This window comes from Falco rusticolus, chromosome 8 (assembly GCF_015220075.1).
Source record: "Falco rusticolus isolate bFalRus1 chromosome 8, bFalRus1.pri, whole genome shotgun sequence".
NCBI classification, from domain to species: domain Eukaryota; kingdom Metazoa; phylum Chordata; class Aves; order Falconiformes; family Falconidae; genus Falco; species Falco rusticolus.
The window spans coordinates 8,899,165-8,918,672 of NC_051194.1; the positions used below are offsets into that span (position 1 = coordinate 8,899,165).

Here is a 19,508-nt window from a genome sequence, read left to right on the forward strand (position 1 = left end):
CCTTGAGGTCTTTGTGCCCCGCCTGAAAAACTGAAGCCTGATTTCACGGAACACGCTGCGCTCAGGGCAGGTGCAAACGGAGGGTTTGAGCCCCCTTCACCTCTCCAGTGTTGGGGATGTTTGTCTGCAGCACGTTGTAATGCTGCTGTTTCGTGGTGGCAGTGGACAGGGACTCTGGAGCCTCCATCTCCAGCAGAATGCTTTTGTAAAAGGAAGGGGGTGGTGGGTGGGTGGAGGGGATCCCAGTGGTGGTGCAGTGATCATGCATGAGCTGCTGCTGGGATGACCCTGTCCTCCTGCCTTCCAGCGCAAGGCTATTGAGCGGTTCTGCAGCGAGGTGAAGCGCCTGTGCCATGCTGAGCGGAGGAAGGACTTCGTCTCTGAGGCCTATCTCCTCACCCTGGGCAAGTTCATTAACATGTTCGCTGTCCTGGATGAGCTGAAGAACATGAAGTGCAGCGTCAAAAATGACCATTCTGCTTACAAAAGGTGAGAGGGGGTGATGTGGTGGTGGTGGGAACAGAACCGTGCCTGGTCTTCAGGGGAGCACCTGGTGTGCCCAGCAGTGAGGTCCGATGGACATCAGGAGGCTGGAGGTTGGGTTTCTGCGCTGTCGTAGGCTCTCTTTACGGGTTTAGGCAAATCTGAGCCCTGTTGTGTTTCAGTTCCCTCTTGGTAGAACGAGGAAAGAGCAGAGTTGCGCTGCAGGGGGCTCTGAGGCTGCTGCACTGCAGCTGCAGGTCAAACAGGGAAGATGGGTGGTCAGAGTCTCACATTGGGTGAGCGATCCTGCATGATGTTGGATTTCTCCCTTCCAGAGCTGCCCAGTTTCTGCGGAAGATGGCAGACCCCCAGTCCATCCAGGAGTCCCAGAACCTCTCCATGTTCCTGGCAAACCACAACCGCATCACACAGGCAGGTCCCTTTTCTCTGAACCACCTAACTTCTCCGTGAGTAGAGACAATGATCTCACCAAGGATGACAGCACTTCAGACCAGACTGTGGCAATAGCTGTTGGGTCGTTGCCACTGACCCTGATAGTCTTTTGGTCAGGCTGTGTAATTCTAGCAATATCTCCTTCTCGTGGGTCATCCTGGCTGGCTTGAAGGTCTCTACATCAAGACAAAGATGAAGGTCAAAAAGATGCAAGAAGAGCCCTTGAAGGGGAGGTTGTTCCAGAAGCTCTTTTCCTGTTTTCCCCAGGAAATCCATCCAGTCCATCTGTGTGACAGCACAGGGACTGCAGTTCAGACCCCATGACCCTCCACACTCCACAGGCTCTGTAGCTTCTGCTAATGAGATAAAATACTGCGCAGAGACAGGAGAGAGTCAGAAAGCCTGCTTCTGAGGCATCTTTCTTTACATCTCGCTGTCTGATATTTGGCTGTTGTAATCAGTCTGAAGGGGAGAGCTGTCCTGCAGAAGGGAGATTGTTCCTTACAGGTAGTAGCATGAGGTCAATCTTCTGCTGGTAGCTTAAGAAAAGCACACAGACAAGGTTTGCAGAAACCTCATCATTCTACTCTTAATCCTTCAAATATGTTTCTCTCCTGGTTTCTGCTGTTCCTCTGTCCATGTGGATAATGTCCCTGTTGATGTTTCAGTGTCTGCACCAACAACTAGAAGTTATCCCTGGCTATGAAGAACTGCTGGCTGATATTGTCAACATCTGTGTGGATTACTATGAAAACAAGATGTACCTCACTCCCAGCGAGAAGCACATGCTCTTAAAGGTGAGGTTTGGCCATGCTCATGGGGCTGGGTGCTTGTGTAGTTTCATTTTTGTTTTAGTAAAATGAAATTCCCTCCCAGGACAATGTTTCTCTTAATTTTCTTTATTTTTTGCTCCTTTGGGTTTACATGCATCCCTTCTCTGCAAAGCCAGCGTCCTCTGGACACACAAGTTGCTATGAGATCGGAAGGCTCTCTGCATGCAGCAGCAATGCTGCCTTCCTCATTTTCCTGTTTCCCTTCTGATTCCTGTTAATTTGTGTCTTCTGCTGCAATACCTCAGTCTACCCATTTTCCCCTCTTCTTGTGTTGCTGAACAGGCTGGAAGTGGCTGTGAGCTGCCTCTGTTTCTGCTGTAACTTGGACCTTCTGCCATCATTTCTCTGCTGTCCTTTCTGCCATTCTCTCATATTCCTATAGAAAAATCTTTCTTCCTCTCTCCCTTTCCTCTGCTCTTCCCCATCTCCATCTCTATCCTTTCCCCCAATCCTTCCCAAGGTTGCCAGCAGCTCTGCTTGCCTAGGACTAAGCACATACGTGGAGGTGGTGGTCCTCTGCTGACGGATGAGAGCACTGGTGGGTGCCCTGTACTCTCCAGAGCTGGAAGGGTTTTTTTCTGTTGTGCATTGACGTGCAGGATTGTGGGCTTGACCTGGGTAACTGTATAGGACATGCCAAAATCACCACTAACTTTGCAACACTGAAATTTGTTCTTGATGCCCACTCCCAGCAATAATTCCCTGCAGAAGGCAGATCCTTCCAGGTTTGGTTTCCTGACTCGATGAAGCGCCCTCAAGCTGAGTGTGCCAGATATCTGCTCGTTTTGTCTGTTTGTCCTTGCTGTCAGTCAGTTATTACAGTGATTGCAGTCACTGTTACCATAAGAAGTTCATTACCACGGTACGAGTCAACTATGGTTCTTTGAAGGATAATATGGGTAGTTTGAATGTCTGTAGTGATTTGTACTGAATTAAAGGGGAAAAGTCAATGCAGGAGAATATTTTAAATGTTTTCAATTCTTCTCTGGGAGTAACTGTTTGCCTTTGGGTGGACAAGACTTTTGGGTTGAGTGACAGGTAGTACAGGAGCCTGGAATGGTCTTTCCTGATGGTAAATGGTGGAGAACTGTCCTTGTCTTGTGCTGCTGCCTTCACGCTAATGAAACCTAGCCTTTCCGTCTTCTCCAGGTGATGGGGTTTGGCCTGTATCTTATGGATGGGAATGTCAGCAACATTTACAAGTTGGATGCCAAGAAGAGAATCAACCTTAGCAAAATAGACAAATTCTTCAAGGTCAGTGGCCCGTCTGGGTGAGGCTGGGGTTTATTGCAGATCAGTGAATTAGCAACCTGTACCACTGCACATGCTGCCAGCAAAAAACAAACTGCAGGAATAATTTACAAGTCCAAAAAATCCAAAAGGTCGAGCGATTATGAAGGCTAAAGGATGAGGAATGGGATTGCTGTGAATGTGCATGGGCACAGAGCTGCAGCGTGGCTGATAGAAGCGATGCCAGCCCTCAGTGCCACCAGCCAGGCTGAGGATGGGTGAGCAGTGCCTGGGGCTGGCTCTGCTCCCGTGGTGCTGGAGCCAGGGAGGTGGTGGGAGCTGAGGACCCTGCAGCCCTCGCTGGGGCCACGAGGCTCCGCTTGCTTCCTGCCGCGGGGGCTGTCTGTTTTGTGGATGAGGGAAGGACGTGCCAGACTGACGTTGCTTCTGCCTCTTCGCACATTTCTGAGGCAGCTTTGCAGTCTCCTGAGGAGCACCGTGATTTCAGGGCACAGGCAAACCTGGCTGGTTTGCTGAGGGCTGTGTGGGTGATGGTTGCAGTCCCTTTTCCCTCAGCAAGCTGAGGAGCTGAGGGACAGAGGACACAGCTGGCCAGCCAACATGTGACCTGGCAGTCTCATTTTGTGTGAACTGCTCCCTGTAAGACAGAAAAGGCTTCTTGGGGAGCTTGTGTCAGCTGGGACTTGGAGGGGCTCAGCAAGTTCCTCAAAGGGCTCACCCAGTGGTTTGATGAACCATTTTTGTCTTATCTGAGATCTGGGGGCTGGGGAAAGGCCTGTGAGAGGTCGATGCTCCCAGTGACAGGGTGGGAAGCAGCGGTGCAACCTCCCTCTGCCCATGCACACGTGCAGCTGAGTCCAGCCCTGGGCTGGTCCACAGCTGGAGGCCAGGCTGCATTGCCCTGGGGCAACTCAGCACAAGAAACGTTTGGGATAATCCTGTGGCTCCCCCAAACTCTGGTGTGCGTGAGGCACCAGTCACCAGTGGCAGATGGAGAAGGGGGGGCTGAGACCCCGCATAGCACCACCGGTGGCATTTCTATTGCATCTGCGCACAGGCTGGGTCCAGGAGTCATTTCAGGTTTGCGGCAGGGCAGCTCTAGGAGGCAGGGGGGTTTGGCAAGGGGCTAATGTATTGGCAGCAAGGGCTAACAGTATGGCAGGAGGATAGCAGAATACTTCCCAGGTGGAGCAATTAGTTTTCTTTAGACCTAATGAGCTTGAGCAGTCCTTCCAGAGTCCTTTTGCCTCCATTGCATTAATCCTTTCTCCTGAGAGGAAAAAATTAGGTTTTGTTACCAACATTTGCTCCACATCAGGGAAAATGAGAAAGATGATGATTTCTGGGGGGGCACAGAATGCTTCTTCCCCATCACTCTTTCAGCAGGTGGATTCTCCTCGCCCCTTTACCCAGAGAGCTGCTGAGGACCCTGAAAGAAGAGGGTTGGTGTGGTGACGGGTGTACGGGATGCCTCCCTGCTTATTGTCCCGGCTTGCAGTTATAGATGGTGGCTGGTCAGGCAAGGAGGGGAACGGAGCCCAGACAGCTGGTTTCGTGAAACGTTGGGTACCAGCTGCTGCCTCCTCACCCTGTCAGTCGAGGACCTATTTACCCCAATTTGGAGTCAGCTCCGGGAGACAGCTCTGAAGCAGAGCTGAAATGCCCACATAGGGGACTACGGACAGCCGCCATACCGCATGGACGGGGCAGTAAGTGAGGTGATTGAGTACCATCCGGTCACTGGGTGGAGACTGCTGAGGACCAGCTCTGCAAAGGTGACTTATCATGCCATCCCTTGAGTCTTCCAGGTTTCCCCTGGTTCAGCTTTGCTAATTCAGCTGAACCTCGGTTTCAATCAAGCCCTCGGTCTAGTCTGTAGAGTCAGTCATCTTGGTGCATGCGACAGAGTTACGTTCATTGCAAAGTGCTGTGGGCCGTCAGAGAATCAGGTAAAATATCTTCTCCATTGCATGGATAACTTTCTCCTTTCCAGCTTTTTTTTCCATTTGCTCTTCTTCAACATATGCTGTGGTCTCACCTAATCAGTTAAGTACCACTCCAACTATCAGTCTCAATAAGAAAAGGCCAACTGCTCCTTTTACTACATCTGCTCATTGCCTTCTGATTAATTTCTAGTGGATTGACCAGGATTTGAGTAGTGAAAAGGAACTACCCTTCATTTAAGCCTTTGTGAAAGTGAATCCCTGATGACAGCATTTCACATCCTCCGCACAAGTCTGGCCTGAGAAGGGAAGCATGTTATAACAGGACAGGGAATTTGGCACTTTCCTGAATTTGGGACAAGGCTTTTGTAGTTGCTTGAAATTTGAAGTTTCATGTTTTATTGAAGTAAATGTTCGGGAAGCTCTTGTTGAATTTTGTTTGCAGCTGAAAGCTTAGTGAATCAGGGACCTGTCTGAGCTTGAGGTACGTTCTGTGCACGTATTGACTTTGATTTCCCGTGCAAATCCTCCTGAGACGTAAAGGGTGAGCCAAAGCCACGTTCTATTGCCTCTGTCTTTCTCTTTGTGGAGAAGTTTAAGACATATTCACAAGCAGCCACAGTGCCAAAGTACAGTCTGAGTCCCTGGGGAAAGATGCACATCGCTTGGAGTCCAGGGCAGCAAAGCAGCGCTACAGCTCCGAGTGGCAGCAGCTTGCTGCCGAGTACCAACGTGCTGGCTTTTCATCCTCTTGTTCTCTTGGAGGATGATGGTGGGAAGCAGTAAAGCCTGCTGCAGGAATACGCTGCTTTGTTTTGTTGTAACAAGAGCCTTTCCTCTGGCCGGTTACAGCACTGAACCATTCTGGCCAATAACCAGCCCGCTATTGGCGAGGCCAGGGCTCCAGAGCACTTGCAGGGGGTGATTTTCCTCGCACAAAAAGCCTTATGATCATTTTTGGTCACTTCCTAGGTGTGAAATGACCCTGGGTCCAGGTTTGCACCTTGCTTTAAACAGCCTGACACTTCCCATAGCTTCAGAGACACAGGACGCTGTTTCATAGTCCCTTGTGTTGCACTGGGGCCACAGGTTCTCTCTCCGCTGTGTTCAACCATCTTTTATTTTCTTTTCCAGCAGCTGCGGTGGTTCCTTTATTCGGCGATATGCAGATAGAACTGGCCAGTACATTAGACCAGTGCTCACTATGAGGAGAACAAATCCAAGTGAGTGCCTGCCGTAATGTCTCTTGGCTTCTGTGTGTGTCCCGAAAGCCGTGGGAGCTGCATCTCTCCGGCGTGCGTGAGGTCTGTGCACGGGTACCCGTGTGTGTCCTGTGAGGTGTGAGTCCTGGCGTGCCGGCTCCGTGTGCACAGTGCATACCTCCCTGTCCCTGCATGGAAGATGTCCTCAACCGGCCCCTGAGCACGTGCGTGTGCAGGCAGCTCTGAACCTGTGTGTCACCATACCCCTGTGTGCAGGCAGGGGAGTGGGTGAGGGCTGGGGGGGTGCTCGGTGGCCGAGGCGAGGCAGGGGGATGGAGAGGCGGCTGGCGGGCAGGTCGGGGCAGCCACGGAGTGCTTGCGAGGTGTGTTAGTGTTGAGCAGCGTGTCCCTGCTCTGGAGGGATTTTAATCCAAATTTTTCATCTCGGGACAAAATCCTCCAGAGCGTGAACACAGCGGCGGACCTCTTTTGCAGTAGCCAGGGTGTCTCCTCTAGCTCAGGCACGTTGTGTGGAGAAGGGCAGCAGGACTGAGGGTTGAGCCAGATGCGCTAGAAGTGAATGAATATTGTGGGAGAAGGGCAGAAACTGAGTCTTTACCGGAGAGCTCAGGAGTGGCGTGGTGGTTGTAAAGCACAGCTTCCCAGCCGAGGTTCACAGGCTTTTTGCTGCTCCCACCCGATGAATTTGCAGACGTTGTTTCAGATCACACCAGGCGTGTGCTGAGACCCCCTTGTCTGCATCGCTTGGCCTCGCGCTCAGACGTTGCCTAGAAAAAGCGGTGTTAGGTTTGGATGTCCTGGATGGCGTTTGCGACCCCACGTAAGCAAAGCCCAGACTGAGCTGTGTCTGGCTGTAGTGGCCGAGGCAGCCTGGCTGTCACCGGCGAGTGGCCTTTCGCCATGGGACCCTTGCATCCGTGGAAGTCAGATTTCTCCAGTGTCTGCAAGAAGCAGCCTGGCCGAGCTGTCTCTTCAGCAGGACAGGATCTAACCTGCAGCTCTCCGCTCGTGTGCTCGTCCCCTTCCATCCCGGAGGGTCCGGCTTTTTGCCCACCCTGTGGCTCACCCAGGAGCAGCCTCCCCTGCCCGCCCAAAGGCTGGTTGAAAGTGCCATTAATTGTTGATGAAAACTTGAAAACAACGTGGCAAAAATTCATGAGCAAAAGGTTTTAATGAAAATTGGGGGGGGGGGGGGGGGGGGGGGGGGAGGGGAGAAAAAAATTAAAATTCTGACAAACTATAATCTAAAGAGTATTTTTGAAAACTCAATTTTAAAGGGGAAAAATGGTCTAAAAAATGCACCTTTTATCCCAAATCATTCAGAAGCACATTTCAACGAAACTATGCATTCATTTTCTCATCTCAAACCCAAGGTGGCTCGCGGCGTTTCTTGTGCACAATTTTAATGTTTGTCTTGAAATCTGTCTTACCAGGTCTGTGTGCCGTGCCTTACGAACCGATGTTTCTTCCCCACTCACTTGCTTTCCCGCAAATTGCATGGGACTCCCAGCACTAACTCTGCCGAGGTGGTTCATATCTATCCCATTTCTTACTAAGTTTTTTGTCACTTTCTTTCCCTCCCTGTCTCCATGAAAGTGGAATTAATCGGATGTTTTCCTGCATGGCGCTTTGTTTCTGCCTGTGGACTAGGTTTGTGTGTGGCAGGAGGGCTGGTGCAGCCCTGACCATTCCTGCTAACCTGCCGATTGGTCCGGTGGGGAGCACAGCACATTGAAACGGGTAAGAGTCGAGCGATGGGGCTGTGGGAGGATGGATTTCACAAGGGATGATGTGGCCCAGAAGTTCCAGGACCTTCTGCCACCACATATATTGGCAACAAGTGCCTCGCAGTTAACCGTAGGAATATGTCTTCGGTCTATGTCCATATCGAGGCAGATTTCTCACTTCCCTTTTCTACAGTCAATCTACATTGGAGAAGATGACTGTTGTCGTAAGATGACAATTATTTAGGGGGGAAAAAAGCAGAGCTGAATATTGTGATGACAGAGTAAGGACATAAGGGTCTCCCTGACAGACTTGTGCTTGCACCAAGGCATTTTGGTGGAGCCGTTTGTTCTACGGTCTCATACAGAATGGGGGAAAATGAGATGCTTAATTAAACACACCTGATTCATACCGTTTCTGCATATGGCTGTGCCTTTGGGAGGGGAGCGCTGCCTTCTTGTAGGATGTCATTACACTGTTACATGGTACATGTGGCTCAAAGCAAATGAAAATCTAGTTCATTTAATCACAATCTGCTCGTCATTTATACTCAGGGTTGTTCACTGAGCTGGTGCCGTGAGCCAAAGCCAAAAACAGAGTGGGAGGGCTATTCCCTTCCTGGCCCCTTGTGGAGTCTTTCCTTGCAGGAGAAGGCAGCATGACCCAGCTGTTTCAGACGTGGAGGGATGACCTCTAAGGGGATGATTACCCTGTGGTTTAGCAATAAGGGTGCAAACAATGCTGGGTCTTTGCAGTTCATCCTTCCCTGAAAGCTTGTCCGACGGTGGCCTGGGAAATAGCTGTCTCTGCCCATGGGGGTAGGTGAGCCCGACATGGAGAGCAGCCTTCGGGGTGGATGGAACAGAGATATTCAGGCTGAAAGGTGAGGCAGGTGTACCCATCATGCTGTGTGAGACCACCTCTGGAAGACCCCACACACCAGGGGACATGAGAGAGATGGCAGAGGCTGACATTTGCCCTGAAGATGGCATGTCTTGAGCATTCTGGAGTGAAGAGAGCAGATGAGTGCAAGGCTTTGTCCCTGGGGGTGTCAGAGTGGAGCCCCGTGTCCTGTCCTTGAAACCTTTGCTTTTTTGCCCAGGTGGACATGCACTCAGAGCAGCATAAGTCCCCAGTACAACATCTGTGAGCAGATGGTCCAGATCCGAGACGACCACATCCGCTTCATCTCAGAGCTTGCTCGCTACAGCAACAGTGAGGTAAGCTCAGCGGGTGGTCACGCGGGCTCGTTGGGTGGATGAGGCTGGGAGAGGATGAGTGTGGTCTGCCAAGGGCATACAGTGAGGGGGGAAGAAGAACACAGGTGGAACAAACCACTTCCTGATTCAGCAATAAAAAAGCAGGCTATGAAAGGCTCCTGCAGGTGCAAAGTGATGTGCACCAGCAGATCTACGGCAACGGTTTCTGCTCTTTGGCTGCAGCTTTGTTAAAGTAAGAAGCAGAAAAAATTGCAATTAAATGTTTAGTATCAGCGATGGTGACAGAACGCCCATGACTTGCAAATGGTCTTTTCTGTTACACAGAGCTATTGGTCAGGGCTTTGAGGAAAGTTCACAGGGGCATCTCTGTTCTCTTCATTACTGCATAGCAGCACCCTCTCTGATGGCATTGGGACTGTTTTCTTGCAAATCTGTGATCTTCATTCATCACTGTAGTTTAATGAATTGTTAACATTTTCAGCCCTTTCTGGCATTTGTAAATCAGTAAAGGACTCTCAAGGATTTCAGTAGTATTAGGCTGTCGAAAAGGAATGGGGGAAATGGAATGAAACAGTTATTTGCTCTGAGGGTGACGGGTCAGACATTTTTCTGTCGGAAATAAATGTCACTGTAAAAAGAGCCCACCAAGTTGTACCCCGTTTCCAGAGGGACGGGATAAACACTGTTCAATTTTAGTTTGATCGTAAGGTCACAGGGAATTCGTTTCAGCTGGGATTGTGAGAAAGAGATCTGTGGCTGATGTTTTGGCTCAGTGAAGCCTCCGCAGCAAGTTGCTGGGTCTAGCCCTGATGCCATGTGATGTGATGGATGTGAGTTCTCCAGGTGGTCACTGGCTCAGGACTGGACAGCCAGAAATCAGATGAAGAGTACAGAGAGCTCTTTGATCTGGCTTTGCGGGACTGCAGCTGCTGTCCAAGTGGAGTGCCCACGTCATGGAAGTGGTGAGTGCACCCATGGAAGTGGTGAGTGGTGTTGTCCTCCTCTTCCCAGGTGAGCGTGAATGTTTTGACATGGCATGTAAAAAAGACTGTGGAAAGGTGAGCTTCCTTTCATGTTGCCTAGCTTCAAGCCATTAACAGACGTGCTATGGTGCAGCTAATGACCCTGAGCTCTGTACCAAACGGAGAAAGAGAGCTTGATCATCTCACCCTGGACCTTCACCGCCCTTTGCAGGTGCTGGAGGTCCTCACTGATGTTAGGAGGGGACTGTTCTCCTAACCTGGACCACCTTGGTTAAAACCGGGCTGTTTTGGATGAGTCTGGGTCTCTCTAAAACTGTAATTCAAATGATGATGGAAATTCTTAATCTGGAAAATTTCAACCACAACTCAATAAAAGTCCACATATGTCAAAAGCCCAATATGACTGGCAACCTCCCAAATAAACAAAACCAATATTCAGTACATGTATAATAAGCCAGGAGGAAGCACAAATGCTGCTCCCAGAAGTACGCCAAACAACTGCAGTAATGTCTAGGGAGTGTTTTCCTGGCACAGGTCCCTCCTCAGTCTTTCCAGCCTGGCTTCTCACTTATTGCAATGTTGACAGAGTCTCTTTCCATCTTCTAGTACTCTTGGAAGCTGGTTCATCCCACAGATAAATTCTGTAACAAGGATTGCCCAGGAACAGCAGAAGAGTATGAGAGACCACCCGGTACAATACACCAGTGAAGAGAAGTTTGCCTTTGTGGAGGTAGGTACCAACTGCACAAGAACCAGCCAGGGGTGGTTGCCTGTCCATGTTCCTCAGGCCAAGGAAAGAAGGGAAGGGCATCTTGCCATACTCAGCCAGTTCTCATCCCTGTGGCCCACGTTAAGGGATTAAGGGTTCTCACATCCCTGTGGCCCTTAATTTGTCCAGAACTAAGGGGCAAATTAAGTTCTTAGGAGCTCCTGCTGGGATAGAAACACAGCAGCAGCGCATGGCGAGCAATTCTCTCTGTGCTGATCGTGCTCTTCTTACGCTGTGTTTGCATGCTGGAGAAAGACAGAGTGAATCCCTGTGTTTCTTAATATTGCTGTATTAAGCCTCTCCTGACTGAAAAGAGGTTTCAGGCTCCTGAAAAAAAAAAAGGGGTGTAGGTGGATGGGTGACCCTGGCTGGATGCCACCTAATTACCCGACCCAAGTTACTTGAGCAGAATTAATTTAGTCCCAAATTCTGTTAATGTTGGATTTATGGACCTCTTGATACAATGGAAAAAATAGCTAATACACCTAGGTTTAATTTCTGCTTCAGGTAATTGCCATGATCAAAGGTCTGCAAGTGCTGATGGGCCGGATGGAGAGTGTCTTTAACCAAGCCATCCGCAACCATCTACGCAGCCCTGCAGGACTTTGCCCAGGTGACCCTGCGAGAGCCGCTCAGGCAGGCGGTCAGGAAGAAGAAGATGTTCTGATCAGGTCAGTCTGTCCTTCCTGAATGTCATGCAAAGCCCGGTGTTTATCCGTGTAACACATTCGTACTGTAAGCGCATGGCCCTGTATACACCTCAGGGAATACAACCAGCCAACATACCTTGGCCAGCAGCTCTTCCCAAGGTGACTTTTGGCCATGTCTCCCCCAGTAAGGACAGTGTATGTCCCCACCTCAGATACTTTTCCTCCATATGTGCACAGCAGTGAATATTTCATCTTGAAGTAGAATCAAGCTTAAGCACTACTTTCCCTCTCCCATCCACTCCAGTGTCCTTCAGGCATTCGGAAGACAATCTGTGACTGGGAGGGAGGTCGAGAGCCTCCAAATGATCCTTGCTTGAGAGGTGAGAAGGATCCTAAAGGTGGATTTGATATTAAAGTCCCACGACGCGCAGTAGGACCATCGAGTACGCAGGTATGTAAATGTCCGTCTCCTGTGTGGGGAATTAATGGTCTTACAGCCGTGTAGGAATCTCCTAGCTGTGGATTAGCAGCTGTTTCTGTGGTCTGTTCCACAAAGTCTTCACTGTTGTGTGTTAAGTGTTGATTTGATGCTTGTTTGTTGTATAGTTCCCAAAGCGTCCTTTTTTAGGGATGTGATGTCTATAGCTCAGAAAGATGGTGGCTTATGGGTGCAAAGAGTACTAGCCACCTGGGAGAGTGTTATTTTTTGTTGCAGAGCACCATGACTGTGTGTGGTGGTGTCTCCCTGGAGAGTTGTAACTGCATGTCAACTTCTTCCAAAGTTTACATGGTGCGGACCATGCTGGAGTCCCTCATAGCAGACAAGAGTGGCTCAAAGAAGACTCTGAGGAGCAGCTGGATGGGCCAATAGTCCTGGCCATTGAGGAGTTCCACAGCAGTCCTTCTTCTTCACCCACCTTCTCAACATCAGCGGTGAGGTTACAGCAGGGGGAGGCTTGAATCAATCTTGCATGCTCAGAAAAGCAAAGATAGATCAGGTTTGCTCCTCATTGACCTGTGCAGAAGATTTTCCTTGATTTTTTCCCAAACGTTCTACTTCTGCCTGATTCAGGCATGTTTCTAGGTATTAATCATTATGCAAACAGGAGTGAGGGAGCAATAACAAACAGACACGGGGGATAGTTATGTTCTGGGCTGGAGTTTTTTCTGTCCCAAAAAACTTCTGAGCCACTGGGCACAGAAGAAATCTTCCGGAATGACTCTGAGCCATAGAAATATTCTCCTTGGAGCTCTGGAGCAAGAGGAATGATCTCTTCTTTCTTCTTCCATTCAAGTGCTCAGACCCAGCATGGACATGGTCTGGGTTTAAAACAGACATCCTAGAAATATGTTACCCAAACAGCCATCCACTGTGAGGCTGCAGCTGTGTCCTGTGCGCTTCCCTCGCTGCCACCTCCTTGGGGGTAACGTGGGTGCCCTCCTCGGGGCATCCTCTGTGTTTCAGAAGCGCTGCAGCAGTGCTGTGACCTGTCCCAGCTCTGGTTCCGGGAATTCTTCCTGGAGCTGACCATGGGCCGCCGCATCCAGTTCCCCATTGAAATGTCCATGCCCTGGATCCTCACGGACCATATCCTGGAAACCAAAGAACCTTCCATGATGGAGTAAGAGCCAATGGGCTGTGTTGGGACTGTGCATGCAGTGGGGCTTGGGATTTTTCTGGGAGAAGGGTAGGCTGCTGATGAACGGTCTTTTTGATGTGGGAGGGAAAATAGATGTTTTTTGACTTGCGGTTACATGAATCTGTGCTGTATGAATACCTCGTTAGCAGTCGCACACGGGTGGGTTCCTGGCGCTGGCACTTACTTACGTGTCATAAACCAGCAGCTGGCAACTGCTCTGTTCTGATGTGGGCACTGCTTGGTGGTACCATCATCTGCATGCAGCAGTCAGACAGCATGGGCAACCAAAGGGCCCTGGCTAAGGACCTAAACACATTGGGGGTTTATATATATTATATATATATATGATAAATAATGAAGAATTGCTGATGAAATCTAATAATGTCTAATATCTTCCTCATTAGGAAAACATTGTTTTCCATTTTATGGCCATTGTCAGAGCACTCTGTGAAGTGGGACAGGATGGAAGCTTTTTTAAGGGCAGAGAAGGAGCAAGTGTTGATTGAACAAGTTGCAGTTCAAATCCAGCTTATTGTAGTGCTTCCAGCAGGGCAAAGAAGGAGTATTTGAGGGCTGGAGGGGAGTGAAGTGACAGGAGTGCAATCAGAGAAAAGCCTCTTTTAGCACCAAGCAAGGCACATACACTGGCTTGTTTATGCTGATATGCCCCAAAGTTAATTTAAGACATGATCTGTCTTCTTGCCCTCAGGTATGTACTGTACCCCTTGGACCTCTATAATGACAGCGCATCTTATGCCTTGACCAAAGTTCAAAAAGCAGTTCCTGTAGATGAAATTGAAGCTGAAGTAAGTTCTCTTCATCTTTATTGTACAGAAAGAGCTCAGCTCACTGGGTCACATTGACCGTTTGGACAGCCCCATCTAGCAGTCAGTGCATCTCTGAAAGAAATACCCCATCACGCTGAAAAGTTTCAGAAGGTCAGATTTTCCAGAGAACTTACAGACCTGTTGATCCAGGGTTTGATCTTAGTGGTACCCATGGGGAACTGTGGAAGCCAAGGGCTGTCAGACACTGGGGGCATGGAGGAGTCTGTCTGATGGTCAGAGGGTTGTGAGACATCAGAGGAAAATGAGAAACCGGAGATACCTGAGAGAGAAGGATGACTGAGGATGGGGGACCAGGACCTGTAAGAACATGCAGAAATTGTAAGAGAGAAATGTAACTGCAATTTTCTGCTTACCTTGAGCGTGTGAGAACTGCAGGACTGGTTTTAGATAGTGTATCATACATGTACATATTAAATTAGAGCTCTGAGTTGAATTACATTGATCTTGCATGTGTAGGAAGGAGCTGTTCTGTGCTGGTGACACCCTCACAAAGTCCTGTTTTTTTCTCCCCTAGGTGAATTTGTGCTTTGATCAATTTGTGTACAAGTTGGCGGATCAGATCTTTGCCTATTACAAAGCAATGGCTGGCAGGTAGGAGAACCTGGCTGATGATGATGATTGATGATATCGCTGCATCCAAATTGCTGTTAACTGAAAGGTTTTCCTTCAGGGAGTAGCCGCTTCAAGTAGACATAACAAAATAGATCATCCTTGTCCCACAGAGCTGGCTGACCATGTCAGACCAATGTAGATGGGGAAAATGAATTAATGGTGGCAAGGGAGATATGGTAAAAAGTGAAAAAATAATAGTTGGCATCCTAATAAGCCGTCTGAGTACAGTTTGTGAGAGCAGCAGCAAAGCAAACCGAGCCTATGCAGAAGACACATCCCTTGCTTACTTTGTGTACCAGGCAGGTAAGTGGAGGAAGCCTGCCCATCTCTACAAAATAGGAATACCATACTTGTCCTCACCTAGGGACGAGGCGCGCGCGAGACTTGTAATAACGCTAGTGAAGGGTACTCAGTATCTTAGGTCACACACTCGGCAGCAACTGCCTGCAGGACTTCTGCAGAGTCGCTTGCTTCCTGTGGGGAGCTAGACCTTGTGACAATTTCCTTCTTACCCCTTTAAAGAATGTGGATGAACTCTAGTGAGAGTTCTCCTCATGTCCCCAAAGGTGAACCAAGTCTTGGTGTAAGGTCTGCAAGGAGTTTTGTCTCTAGATCACATTTGGCCTTGCAGAAGGAGAGCAATCAACCAGATGTTCCCACAGCACATCTTTAAGGAGGGAGCGTGCCTGTGGGACCACCCCAGTACCTGACACTAGTGATATCTTTCAGCAGAGTCTTTTATCTTTTTGAATGGTTTATCCATAAAAACCAAGAATGATGGACAACAGCATGGCAGTCCCCAGTTAACAAGTGCTGCTCTGTGATTTAGTGGTGTGAGCAGAGTTATTAGTGTGTGGGAATTTCTCAGCATTCAAAGCAAGATGAAAAGAAGGATGAAAACAACCCTGGAAAAGATCCAGAGAGAAGCTGACAGTGTATGTTTCTTTTTTTCTGACACTGATTCCTTTTTTCAGTGTTTTATTGGACAAACGTTTCCGGGCTGAATGTAAGAATTATGGAGTGATTATTCCATACCCCACCATCCAACCGCTACGAAAACACTGCTCAAGCAGAGGCACGTTCAGGTATGCTGCAAGCAGTACACTCCAGTACTCGTAGCTCTTGGTCTGTTATCATTTTGTTGGTGGTTGGATCCTAGTGCTGGGCTCAGAGTCGGTGCTGCAATGAGAAGGGTTGAACCTTTTCTGACACACCGCTCTGAGGGCATGGGGCCCGAGGGAAAAATGAGTTGTGCTCCGCATTTCCCTCTTTCCCTTTTAAGTAATTGTAAACTCAATGAAGGCATTTGCATCACCACTTTCACATTTAAGCAGACTTGGATGTTTGGTTTTAATTTGCGTCTGTTAAAAAAAAAAATTAAATACCTTTTTCCCCATCTGTATATAGCGTGCAAATATCATCTCTTCTTTTTGCAGTTGCTGGGTAGATCAATCGACCTGAACAGGCTCATTACCCAGCGCATCTCAGCAGCAATGTACAAATCGTTAGACCAGGCCATTAGCCGCTTTGAGAGCGAGGACCTGACATCCATAGTGGTAAGAACTGTTATTGACTGTGAGTATGAACAGAGACAACAATGTGCTGCTATGGATATACAGCCAACTGTCTTCTGCTTCCGGTCCCACCTACAGCAGGTTTCAGCCAGCCGTGTTTCATTCTTTATGCTGCTGAGTCTCTACTATTTATGCAGCTTTTATTGCATTATTGGACCATTAAGTATCTGCATAAATCACAAGGTGACAGTCAGCAGTTAGATTTTGCAGAGTTCATATAAGAGAGTCCTGTAACCTGGGAGAAGGAAATCTTGACTTTCCCCTGTTGAGGGTGGCTGAGACATCGTTTAGGTGTGCGCAGGATTTGCTGTCTTTGATACCTTACAGGAGCATCAGAGTCAAGTAGTGTAAAATTACTGGTTTCCACCTTTGGAGGACTCTGTTGTGAAAGCCAGCCAGTGCTCAGCAGGGAACAAATTAATTTTGCTTCCTGCAGATTTACGAGACACTGGACCAGGACCCCCCTGAGTGGAGGTGCAATTGGCCTTGGCCACTGAGTTAAATTGATGTCTTTAGCATTTTCTGCATCCTCACCTGGAAAGTTCTGTGTAGGTGCGCATACAAAATCATTCCCCTGGCAATTAAATCAGCTGTTTCTGTTGTCAGCTTGGTAATAGGTTGCATTTGCTGCTGCTTTATGTGCTGCAGGAGCTGGAGTGGCTCTTGGAAATAAATCGCCTGACTCACAGGTTGCTGTGCAAGCACATGACTTTGGACAGCTTTGATGCCATGTTCCGGGAGGCCAACCACAATGTCTCCGCACCCTATGGGCGCATCACCCTCCACGTCTTCTGGGAACTCAACTTTGACTTTCTACCCAATTACTGCTACAATGGATCCACCAACAGGTGAGGAGGAAGACCAACGCAGGGGGCATCTGGAGACCCTGCTTTTCTCTCCAAAATGTCAAACCTGCCACGTAACACTCACATGCATTGCGGTGAGGTTTGCATTCCTTATGGGATGCAATAGTTACACTGTAAATGAAGTTAAAGCCCACCAGCTCCCCTTGGAAATGTTAGTAACAAATGCAAGCAGCAGTTAGTGATTGAACTAGCTTGGTCTAGAGAGTTGGTTTACTAAGCAGCAGAACTGTGGCAGCTGCTCATATATGGGTTTCTTGGCTGCCCCAAAGGAGAAAAAAACTCACCTTTGGTAGGTTAAACTGATCTTTTACACCACCAATAGTTTGGGGCAGGAGTTTGCATTCCAGTTTGTGTAGCTCAGGTGATGAACTGGTAATTAGTCTGCAACTGCAGTTCACCCAGACCATGCTGTATCCGCACTCAACACAGTTACCTGGGCTCTGACAGCTTTCCCTCCCGTCTCCCGTGCGTGCCACAGGTTTGTGAGGACAGCAATCCCATTCACGCAGGAACCCCAGCGGGACAAGCCAGCCAATGTTCAGCCGTATTACCTCTATGGATCCAAGGTCAGTAAATGAGCCACAGCAGCCAGAAGGGATGGATGTTGGAAGTATTTATTTAGGAAGAAAGAAATGCAAGAACTGGTTCATTAACAGAATGGTGGGTGCAAATGTGCAGGGTTGTGTTGCTGTGTGAAACCAAAAAGCCATGCAAGAAGCAGATTCAGTGTGCTTTTGCTATTACTTTCCTGTATTCCTCTCCGTAACATGCCCAGTTTAAGGGATGCTGACACTGCTCTGTGCTTAGCGTTTACGCTGAGACCAAGTCGCATCCACTTAAATGTGCAGAGAGGAGACCAAGTTGGAGCTCCAAAGCAGTGCTCCTCCCCAAGTTAGGTACCGCTTCAGGAATCCCATTTGTAGTTCAAAATGGGAATTACTAAAATACTTTGTGCAAATGTAGACTACTTAATACTGACAAAAAGCTCTTTTTGTCAGGCTGTGATGACTGTTTATACAGGCATTATGAGGGCTTGGAGTGTGATGCTGGTGGAGCATCACTCAAGTGTGAAAGTACTTGAGTGGAGTTTATTTCTTTTGCATGTTGATTGATGACTCTGAAGTGAATCTACAGCACTGATGAAGATTAGCTAATGACATTACAGTCAGCCAAGCCTGGCCCTTCCCAGAGAGCTGAATCGGTTTCTTTTAAAAAAACCCTCAGCAAATGAGAATATTTTTGTCGCTTGACAAAAATCTTTCTCCCTGCAGCCAATGCCCCCACCTCATGTTCTACCCTGGGACAGACAGCCCCCGTGGACACACAGACAGTCCTGTTGGCAGGAGCTGGGAAAGAGCAGCGCGAACCAAACAGGGTTCTCTAAGCAGGGTCTGTCTTGATATTGCTCTCATTGAAGGCCGTGCTGCGGCAAGATGGCCCTTTTATCATCGCTGTTTTTATAGGAAAAAAAGCAGTGAGGGGATCTGTAGGGACTCTCCCTCATGAAACTGGAGCTCCGCATTAGCACTGTGGTCATGGGGACTTCCAGAAGCTCCTCTCTCAGTCCGTCATTCAGTGGCCCCTCCAGCGAGCTGCTCCCTTCACCGGCTTCGTCAGGGCTGTCATCGGGGTGCTTCAGCCTCGCAGCCCGGTGGCATCGTGCCGACCAGAACTGCAGGCAGCCGTAGGCCAGGAGAGCAATGAAGCAGAGGAGCAGCAGGCTGCTCACCATCCACATGGAGGTGGTAGACTCATGCTTAGAGCCACCAAAAACCAGAGGGGTTTTGTCCAGAGTGTGGAAGGTGGTGCAGTGGTTGCTGGAGGGGTAAGAGTTCTTGCACGTGATGCAGAGGACGTAGATGGTGGATGGGGTGAGTCGGTGGAGGACAAGGGAGCTGAGGGGGTGAGGAACTCGCTCCTCGCGGTGGAAGTTTTGGCGTAAGTAGCCAGCGAAGACGCTGTTCCAGTTGGGGCGGTACATGACGTGGTAGTAGTTCTCTGGACAGGGGTTGTTCATGGCCCAGGAGACGGTGGCGCTGGTGTAAGTGATGTTCTGCACTTCGATGTTCATTGTGCCCCTGAAACCATATGCAGGGAGAGGCTGAGTTGCCTGGTTTGTGTACAGGCTCAGAGGCCACTGACATCAGTGGGGTCTTCCCACCAGCTTTACTGGCCCTTAGATTGGACTCAGGACTATGCCTGGCTCTTAGATTGGGTTTAGATTAGATGCTAGATCTTAGATGGCTAAAATTACAAAAGATGAATCCTGCTGGTTCCCAGAGTACTGTATCACCCTACTTCATAACCAAAAATACCTAACGGGGACATAGGACATGCTTTATGCTCTAGTTAGATTTTTTTTAAAATCTCTTCTTTATGACTAGTTGTCTGTATAGGAAGCTTTTTTAGCTCTTTCGTTTACCATGGAATAGAAA

The 19,508-nt window shown here is 48.8% G+C and overlaps 2 protein-coding genes across 3 annotated transcripts in view; one reads left to right on the plus strand and one right to left on the minus strand.

Annotated features, from left to right (window-relative positions):
* CYFIP2 (cytoplasmic FMR1 interacting protein 2) overlaps nucleotides 1-19,508 on the plus strand; it is a 55,088-nt gene that overhangs the window by 12,905 nt on the left and 22,675 nt on the right. The window contains 26 exon segments of the mRNA XM_037397877.1: nucleotides 308-489; nucleotides 819-915; nucleotides 1,605-1,733; nucleotides 2,919-3,027; nucleotides 6,101-6,152; nucleotides 6,154-6,186; nucleotides 9,014-9,131; nucleotides 9,975-10,044; nucleotides 10,047-10,093; nucleotides 10,721-10,803; nucleotides 10,805-10,844; nucleotides 11,391-11,464; nucleotides 11,466-11,554; nucleotides 11,809-12,029; nucleotides 12,285-12,384; nucleotides 12,387-12,425; nucleotides 12,428-12,466; nucleotides 12,999-13,155; nucleotides 13,883-13,979; nucleotides 14,536-14,612; nucleotides 15,608-15,668; nucleotides 15,670-15,690; nucleotides 15,692-15,718; nucleotides 16,070-16,189; nucleotides 16,856-17,055; nucleotides 17,552-17,639. Of these exon segments, the coding sequence (XP_037253774.1) occupies nucleotides 308-489; nucleotides 819-915; nucleotides 1,605-1,733; nucleotides 2,919-3,027; nucleotides 6,101-6,152; nucleotides 6,154-6,186; nucleotides 9,014-9,131; nucleotides 9,975-10,044; nucleotides 10,047-10,093; nucleotides 10,721-10,803; nucleotides 10,805-10,844; nucleotides 11,391-11,464; nucleotides 11,466-11,554; nucleotides 11,809-12,029; nucleotides 12,285-12,384; nucleotides 12,387-12,425; nucleotides 12,428-12,466; nucleotides 12,999-13,155; nucleotides 13,883-13,979; nucleotides 14,536-14,612; nucleotides 15,608-15,668; nucleotides 15,670-15,690; nucleotides 15,692-15,718; nucleotides 16,070-16,189; nucleotides 16,856-17,055; nucleotides 17,552-17,639 (2,370 nt within the window).
* Nucleotides 17,670-19,508, minus strand: part of FNDC9 (fibronectin type III domain containing 9) — a 34,326-nt gene continuing 32,487 nt past the window's right edge. For both annotated transcript variants that reach the window (XM_037397875.1, XM_037397876.1), the window contains exon 2: nucleotides 17,670-19,151. In XM_037397875.1, the coding sequence (XP_037253772.1) occupies nucleotides 18,482-19,151 (670 nt within the window). In that variant the 3' untranslated portion in view covers nucleotides 17,670-18,481. The remainder of the gene's footprint in view (nucleotides 19,152-19,508) is intronic.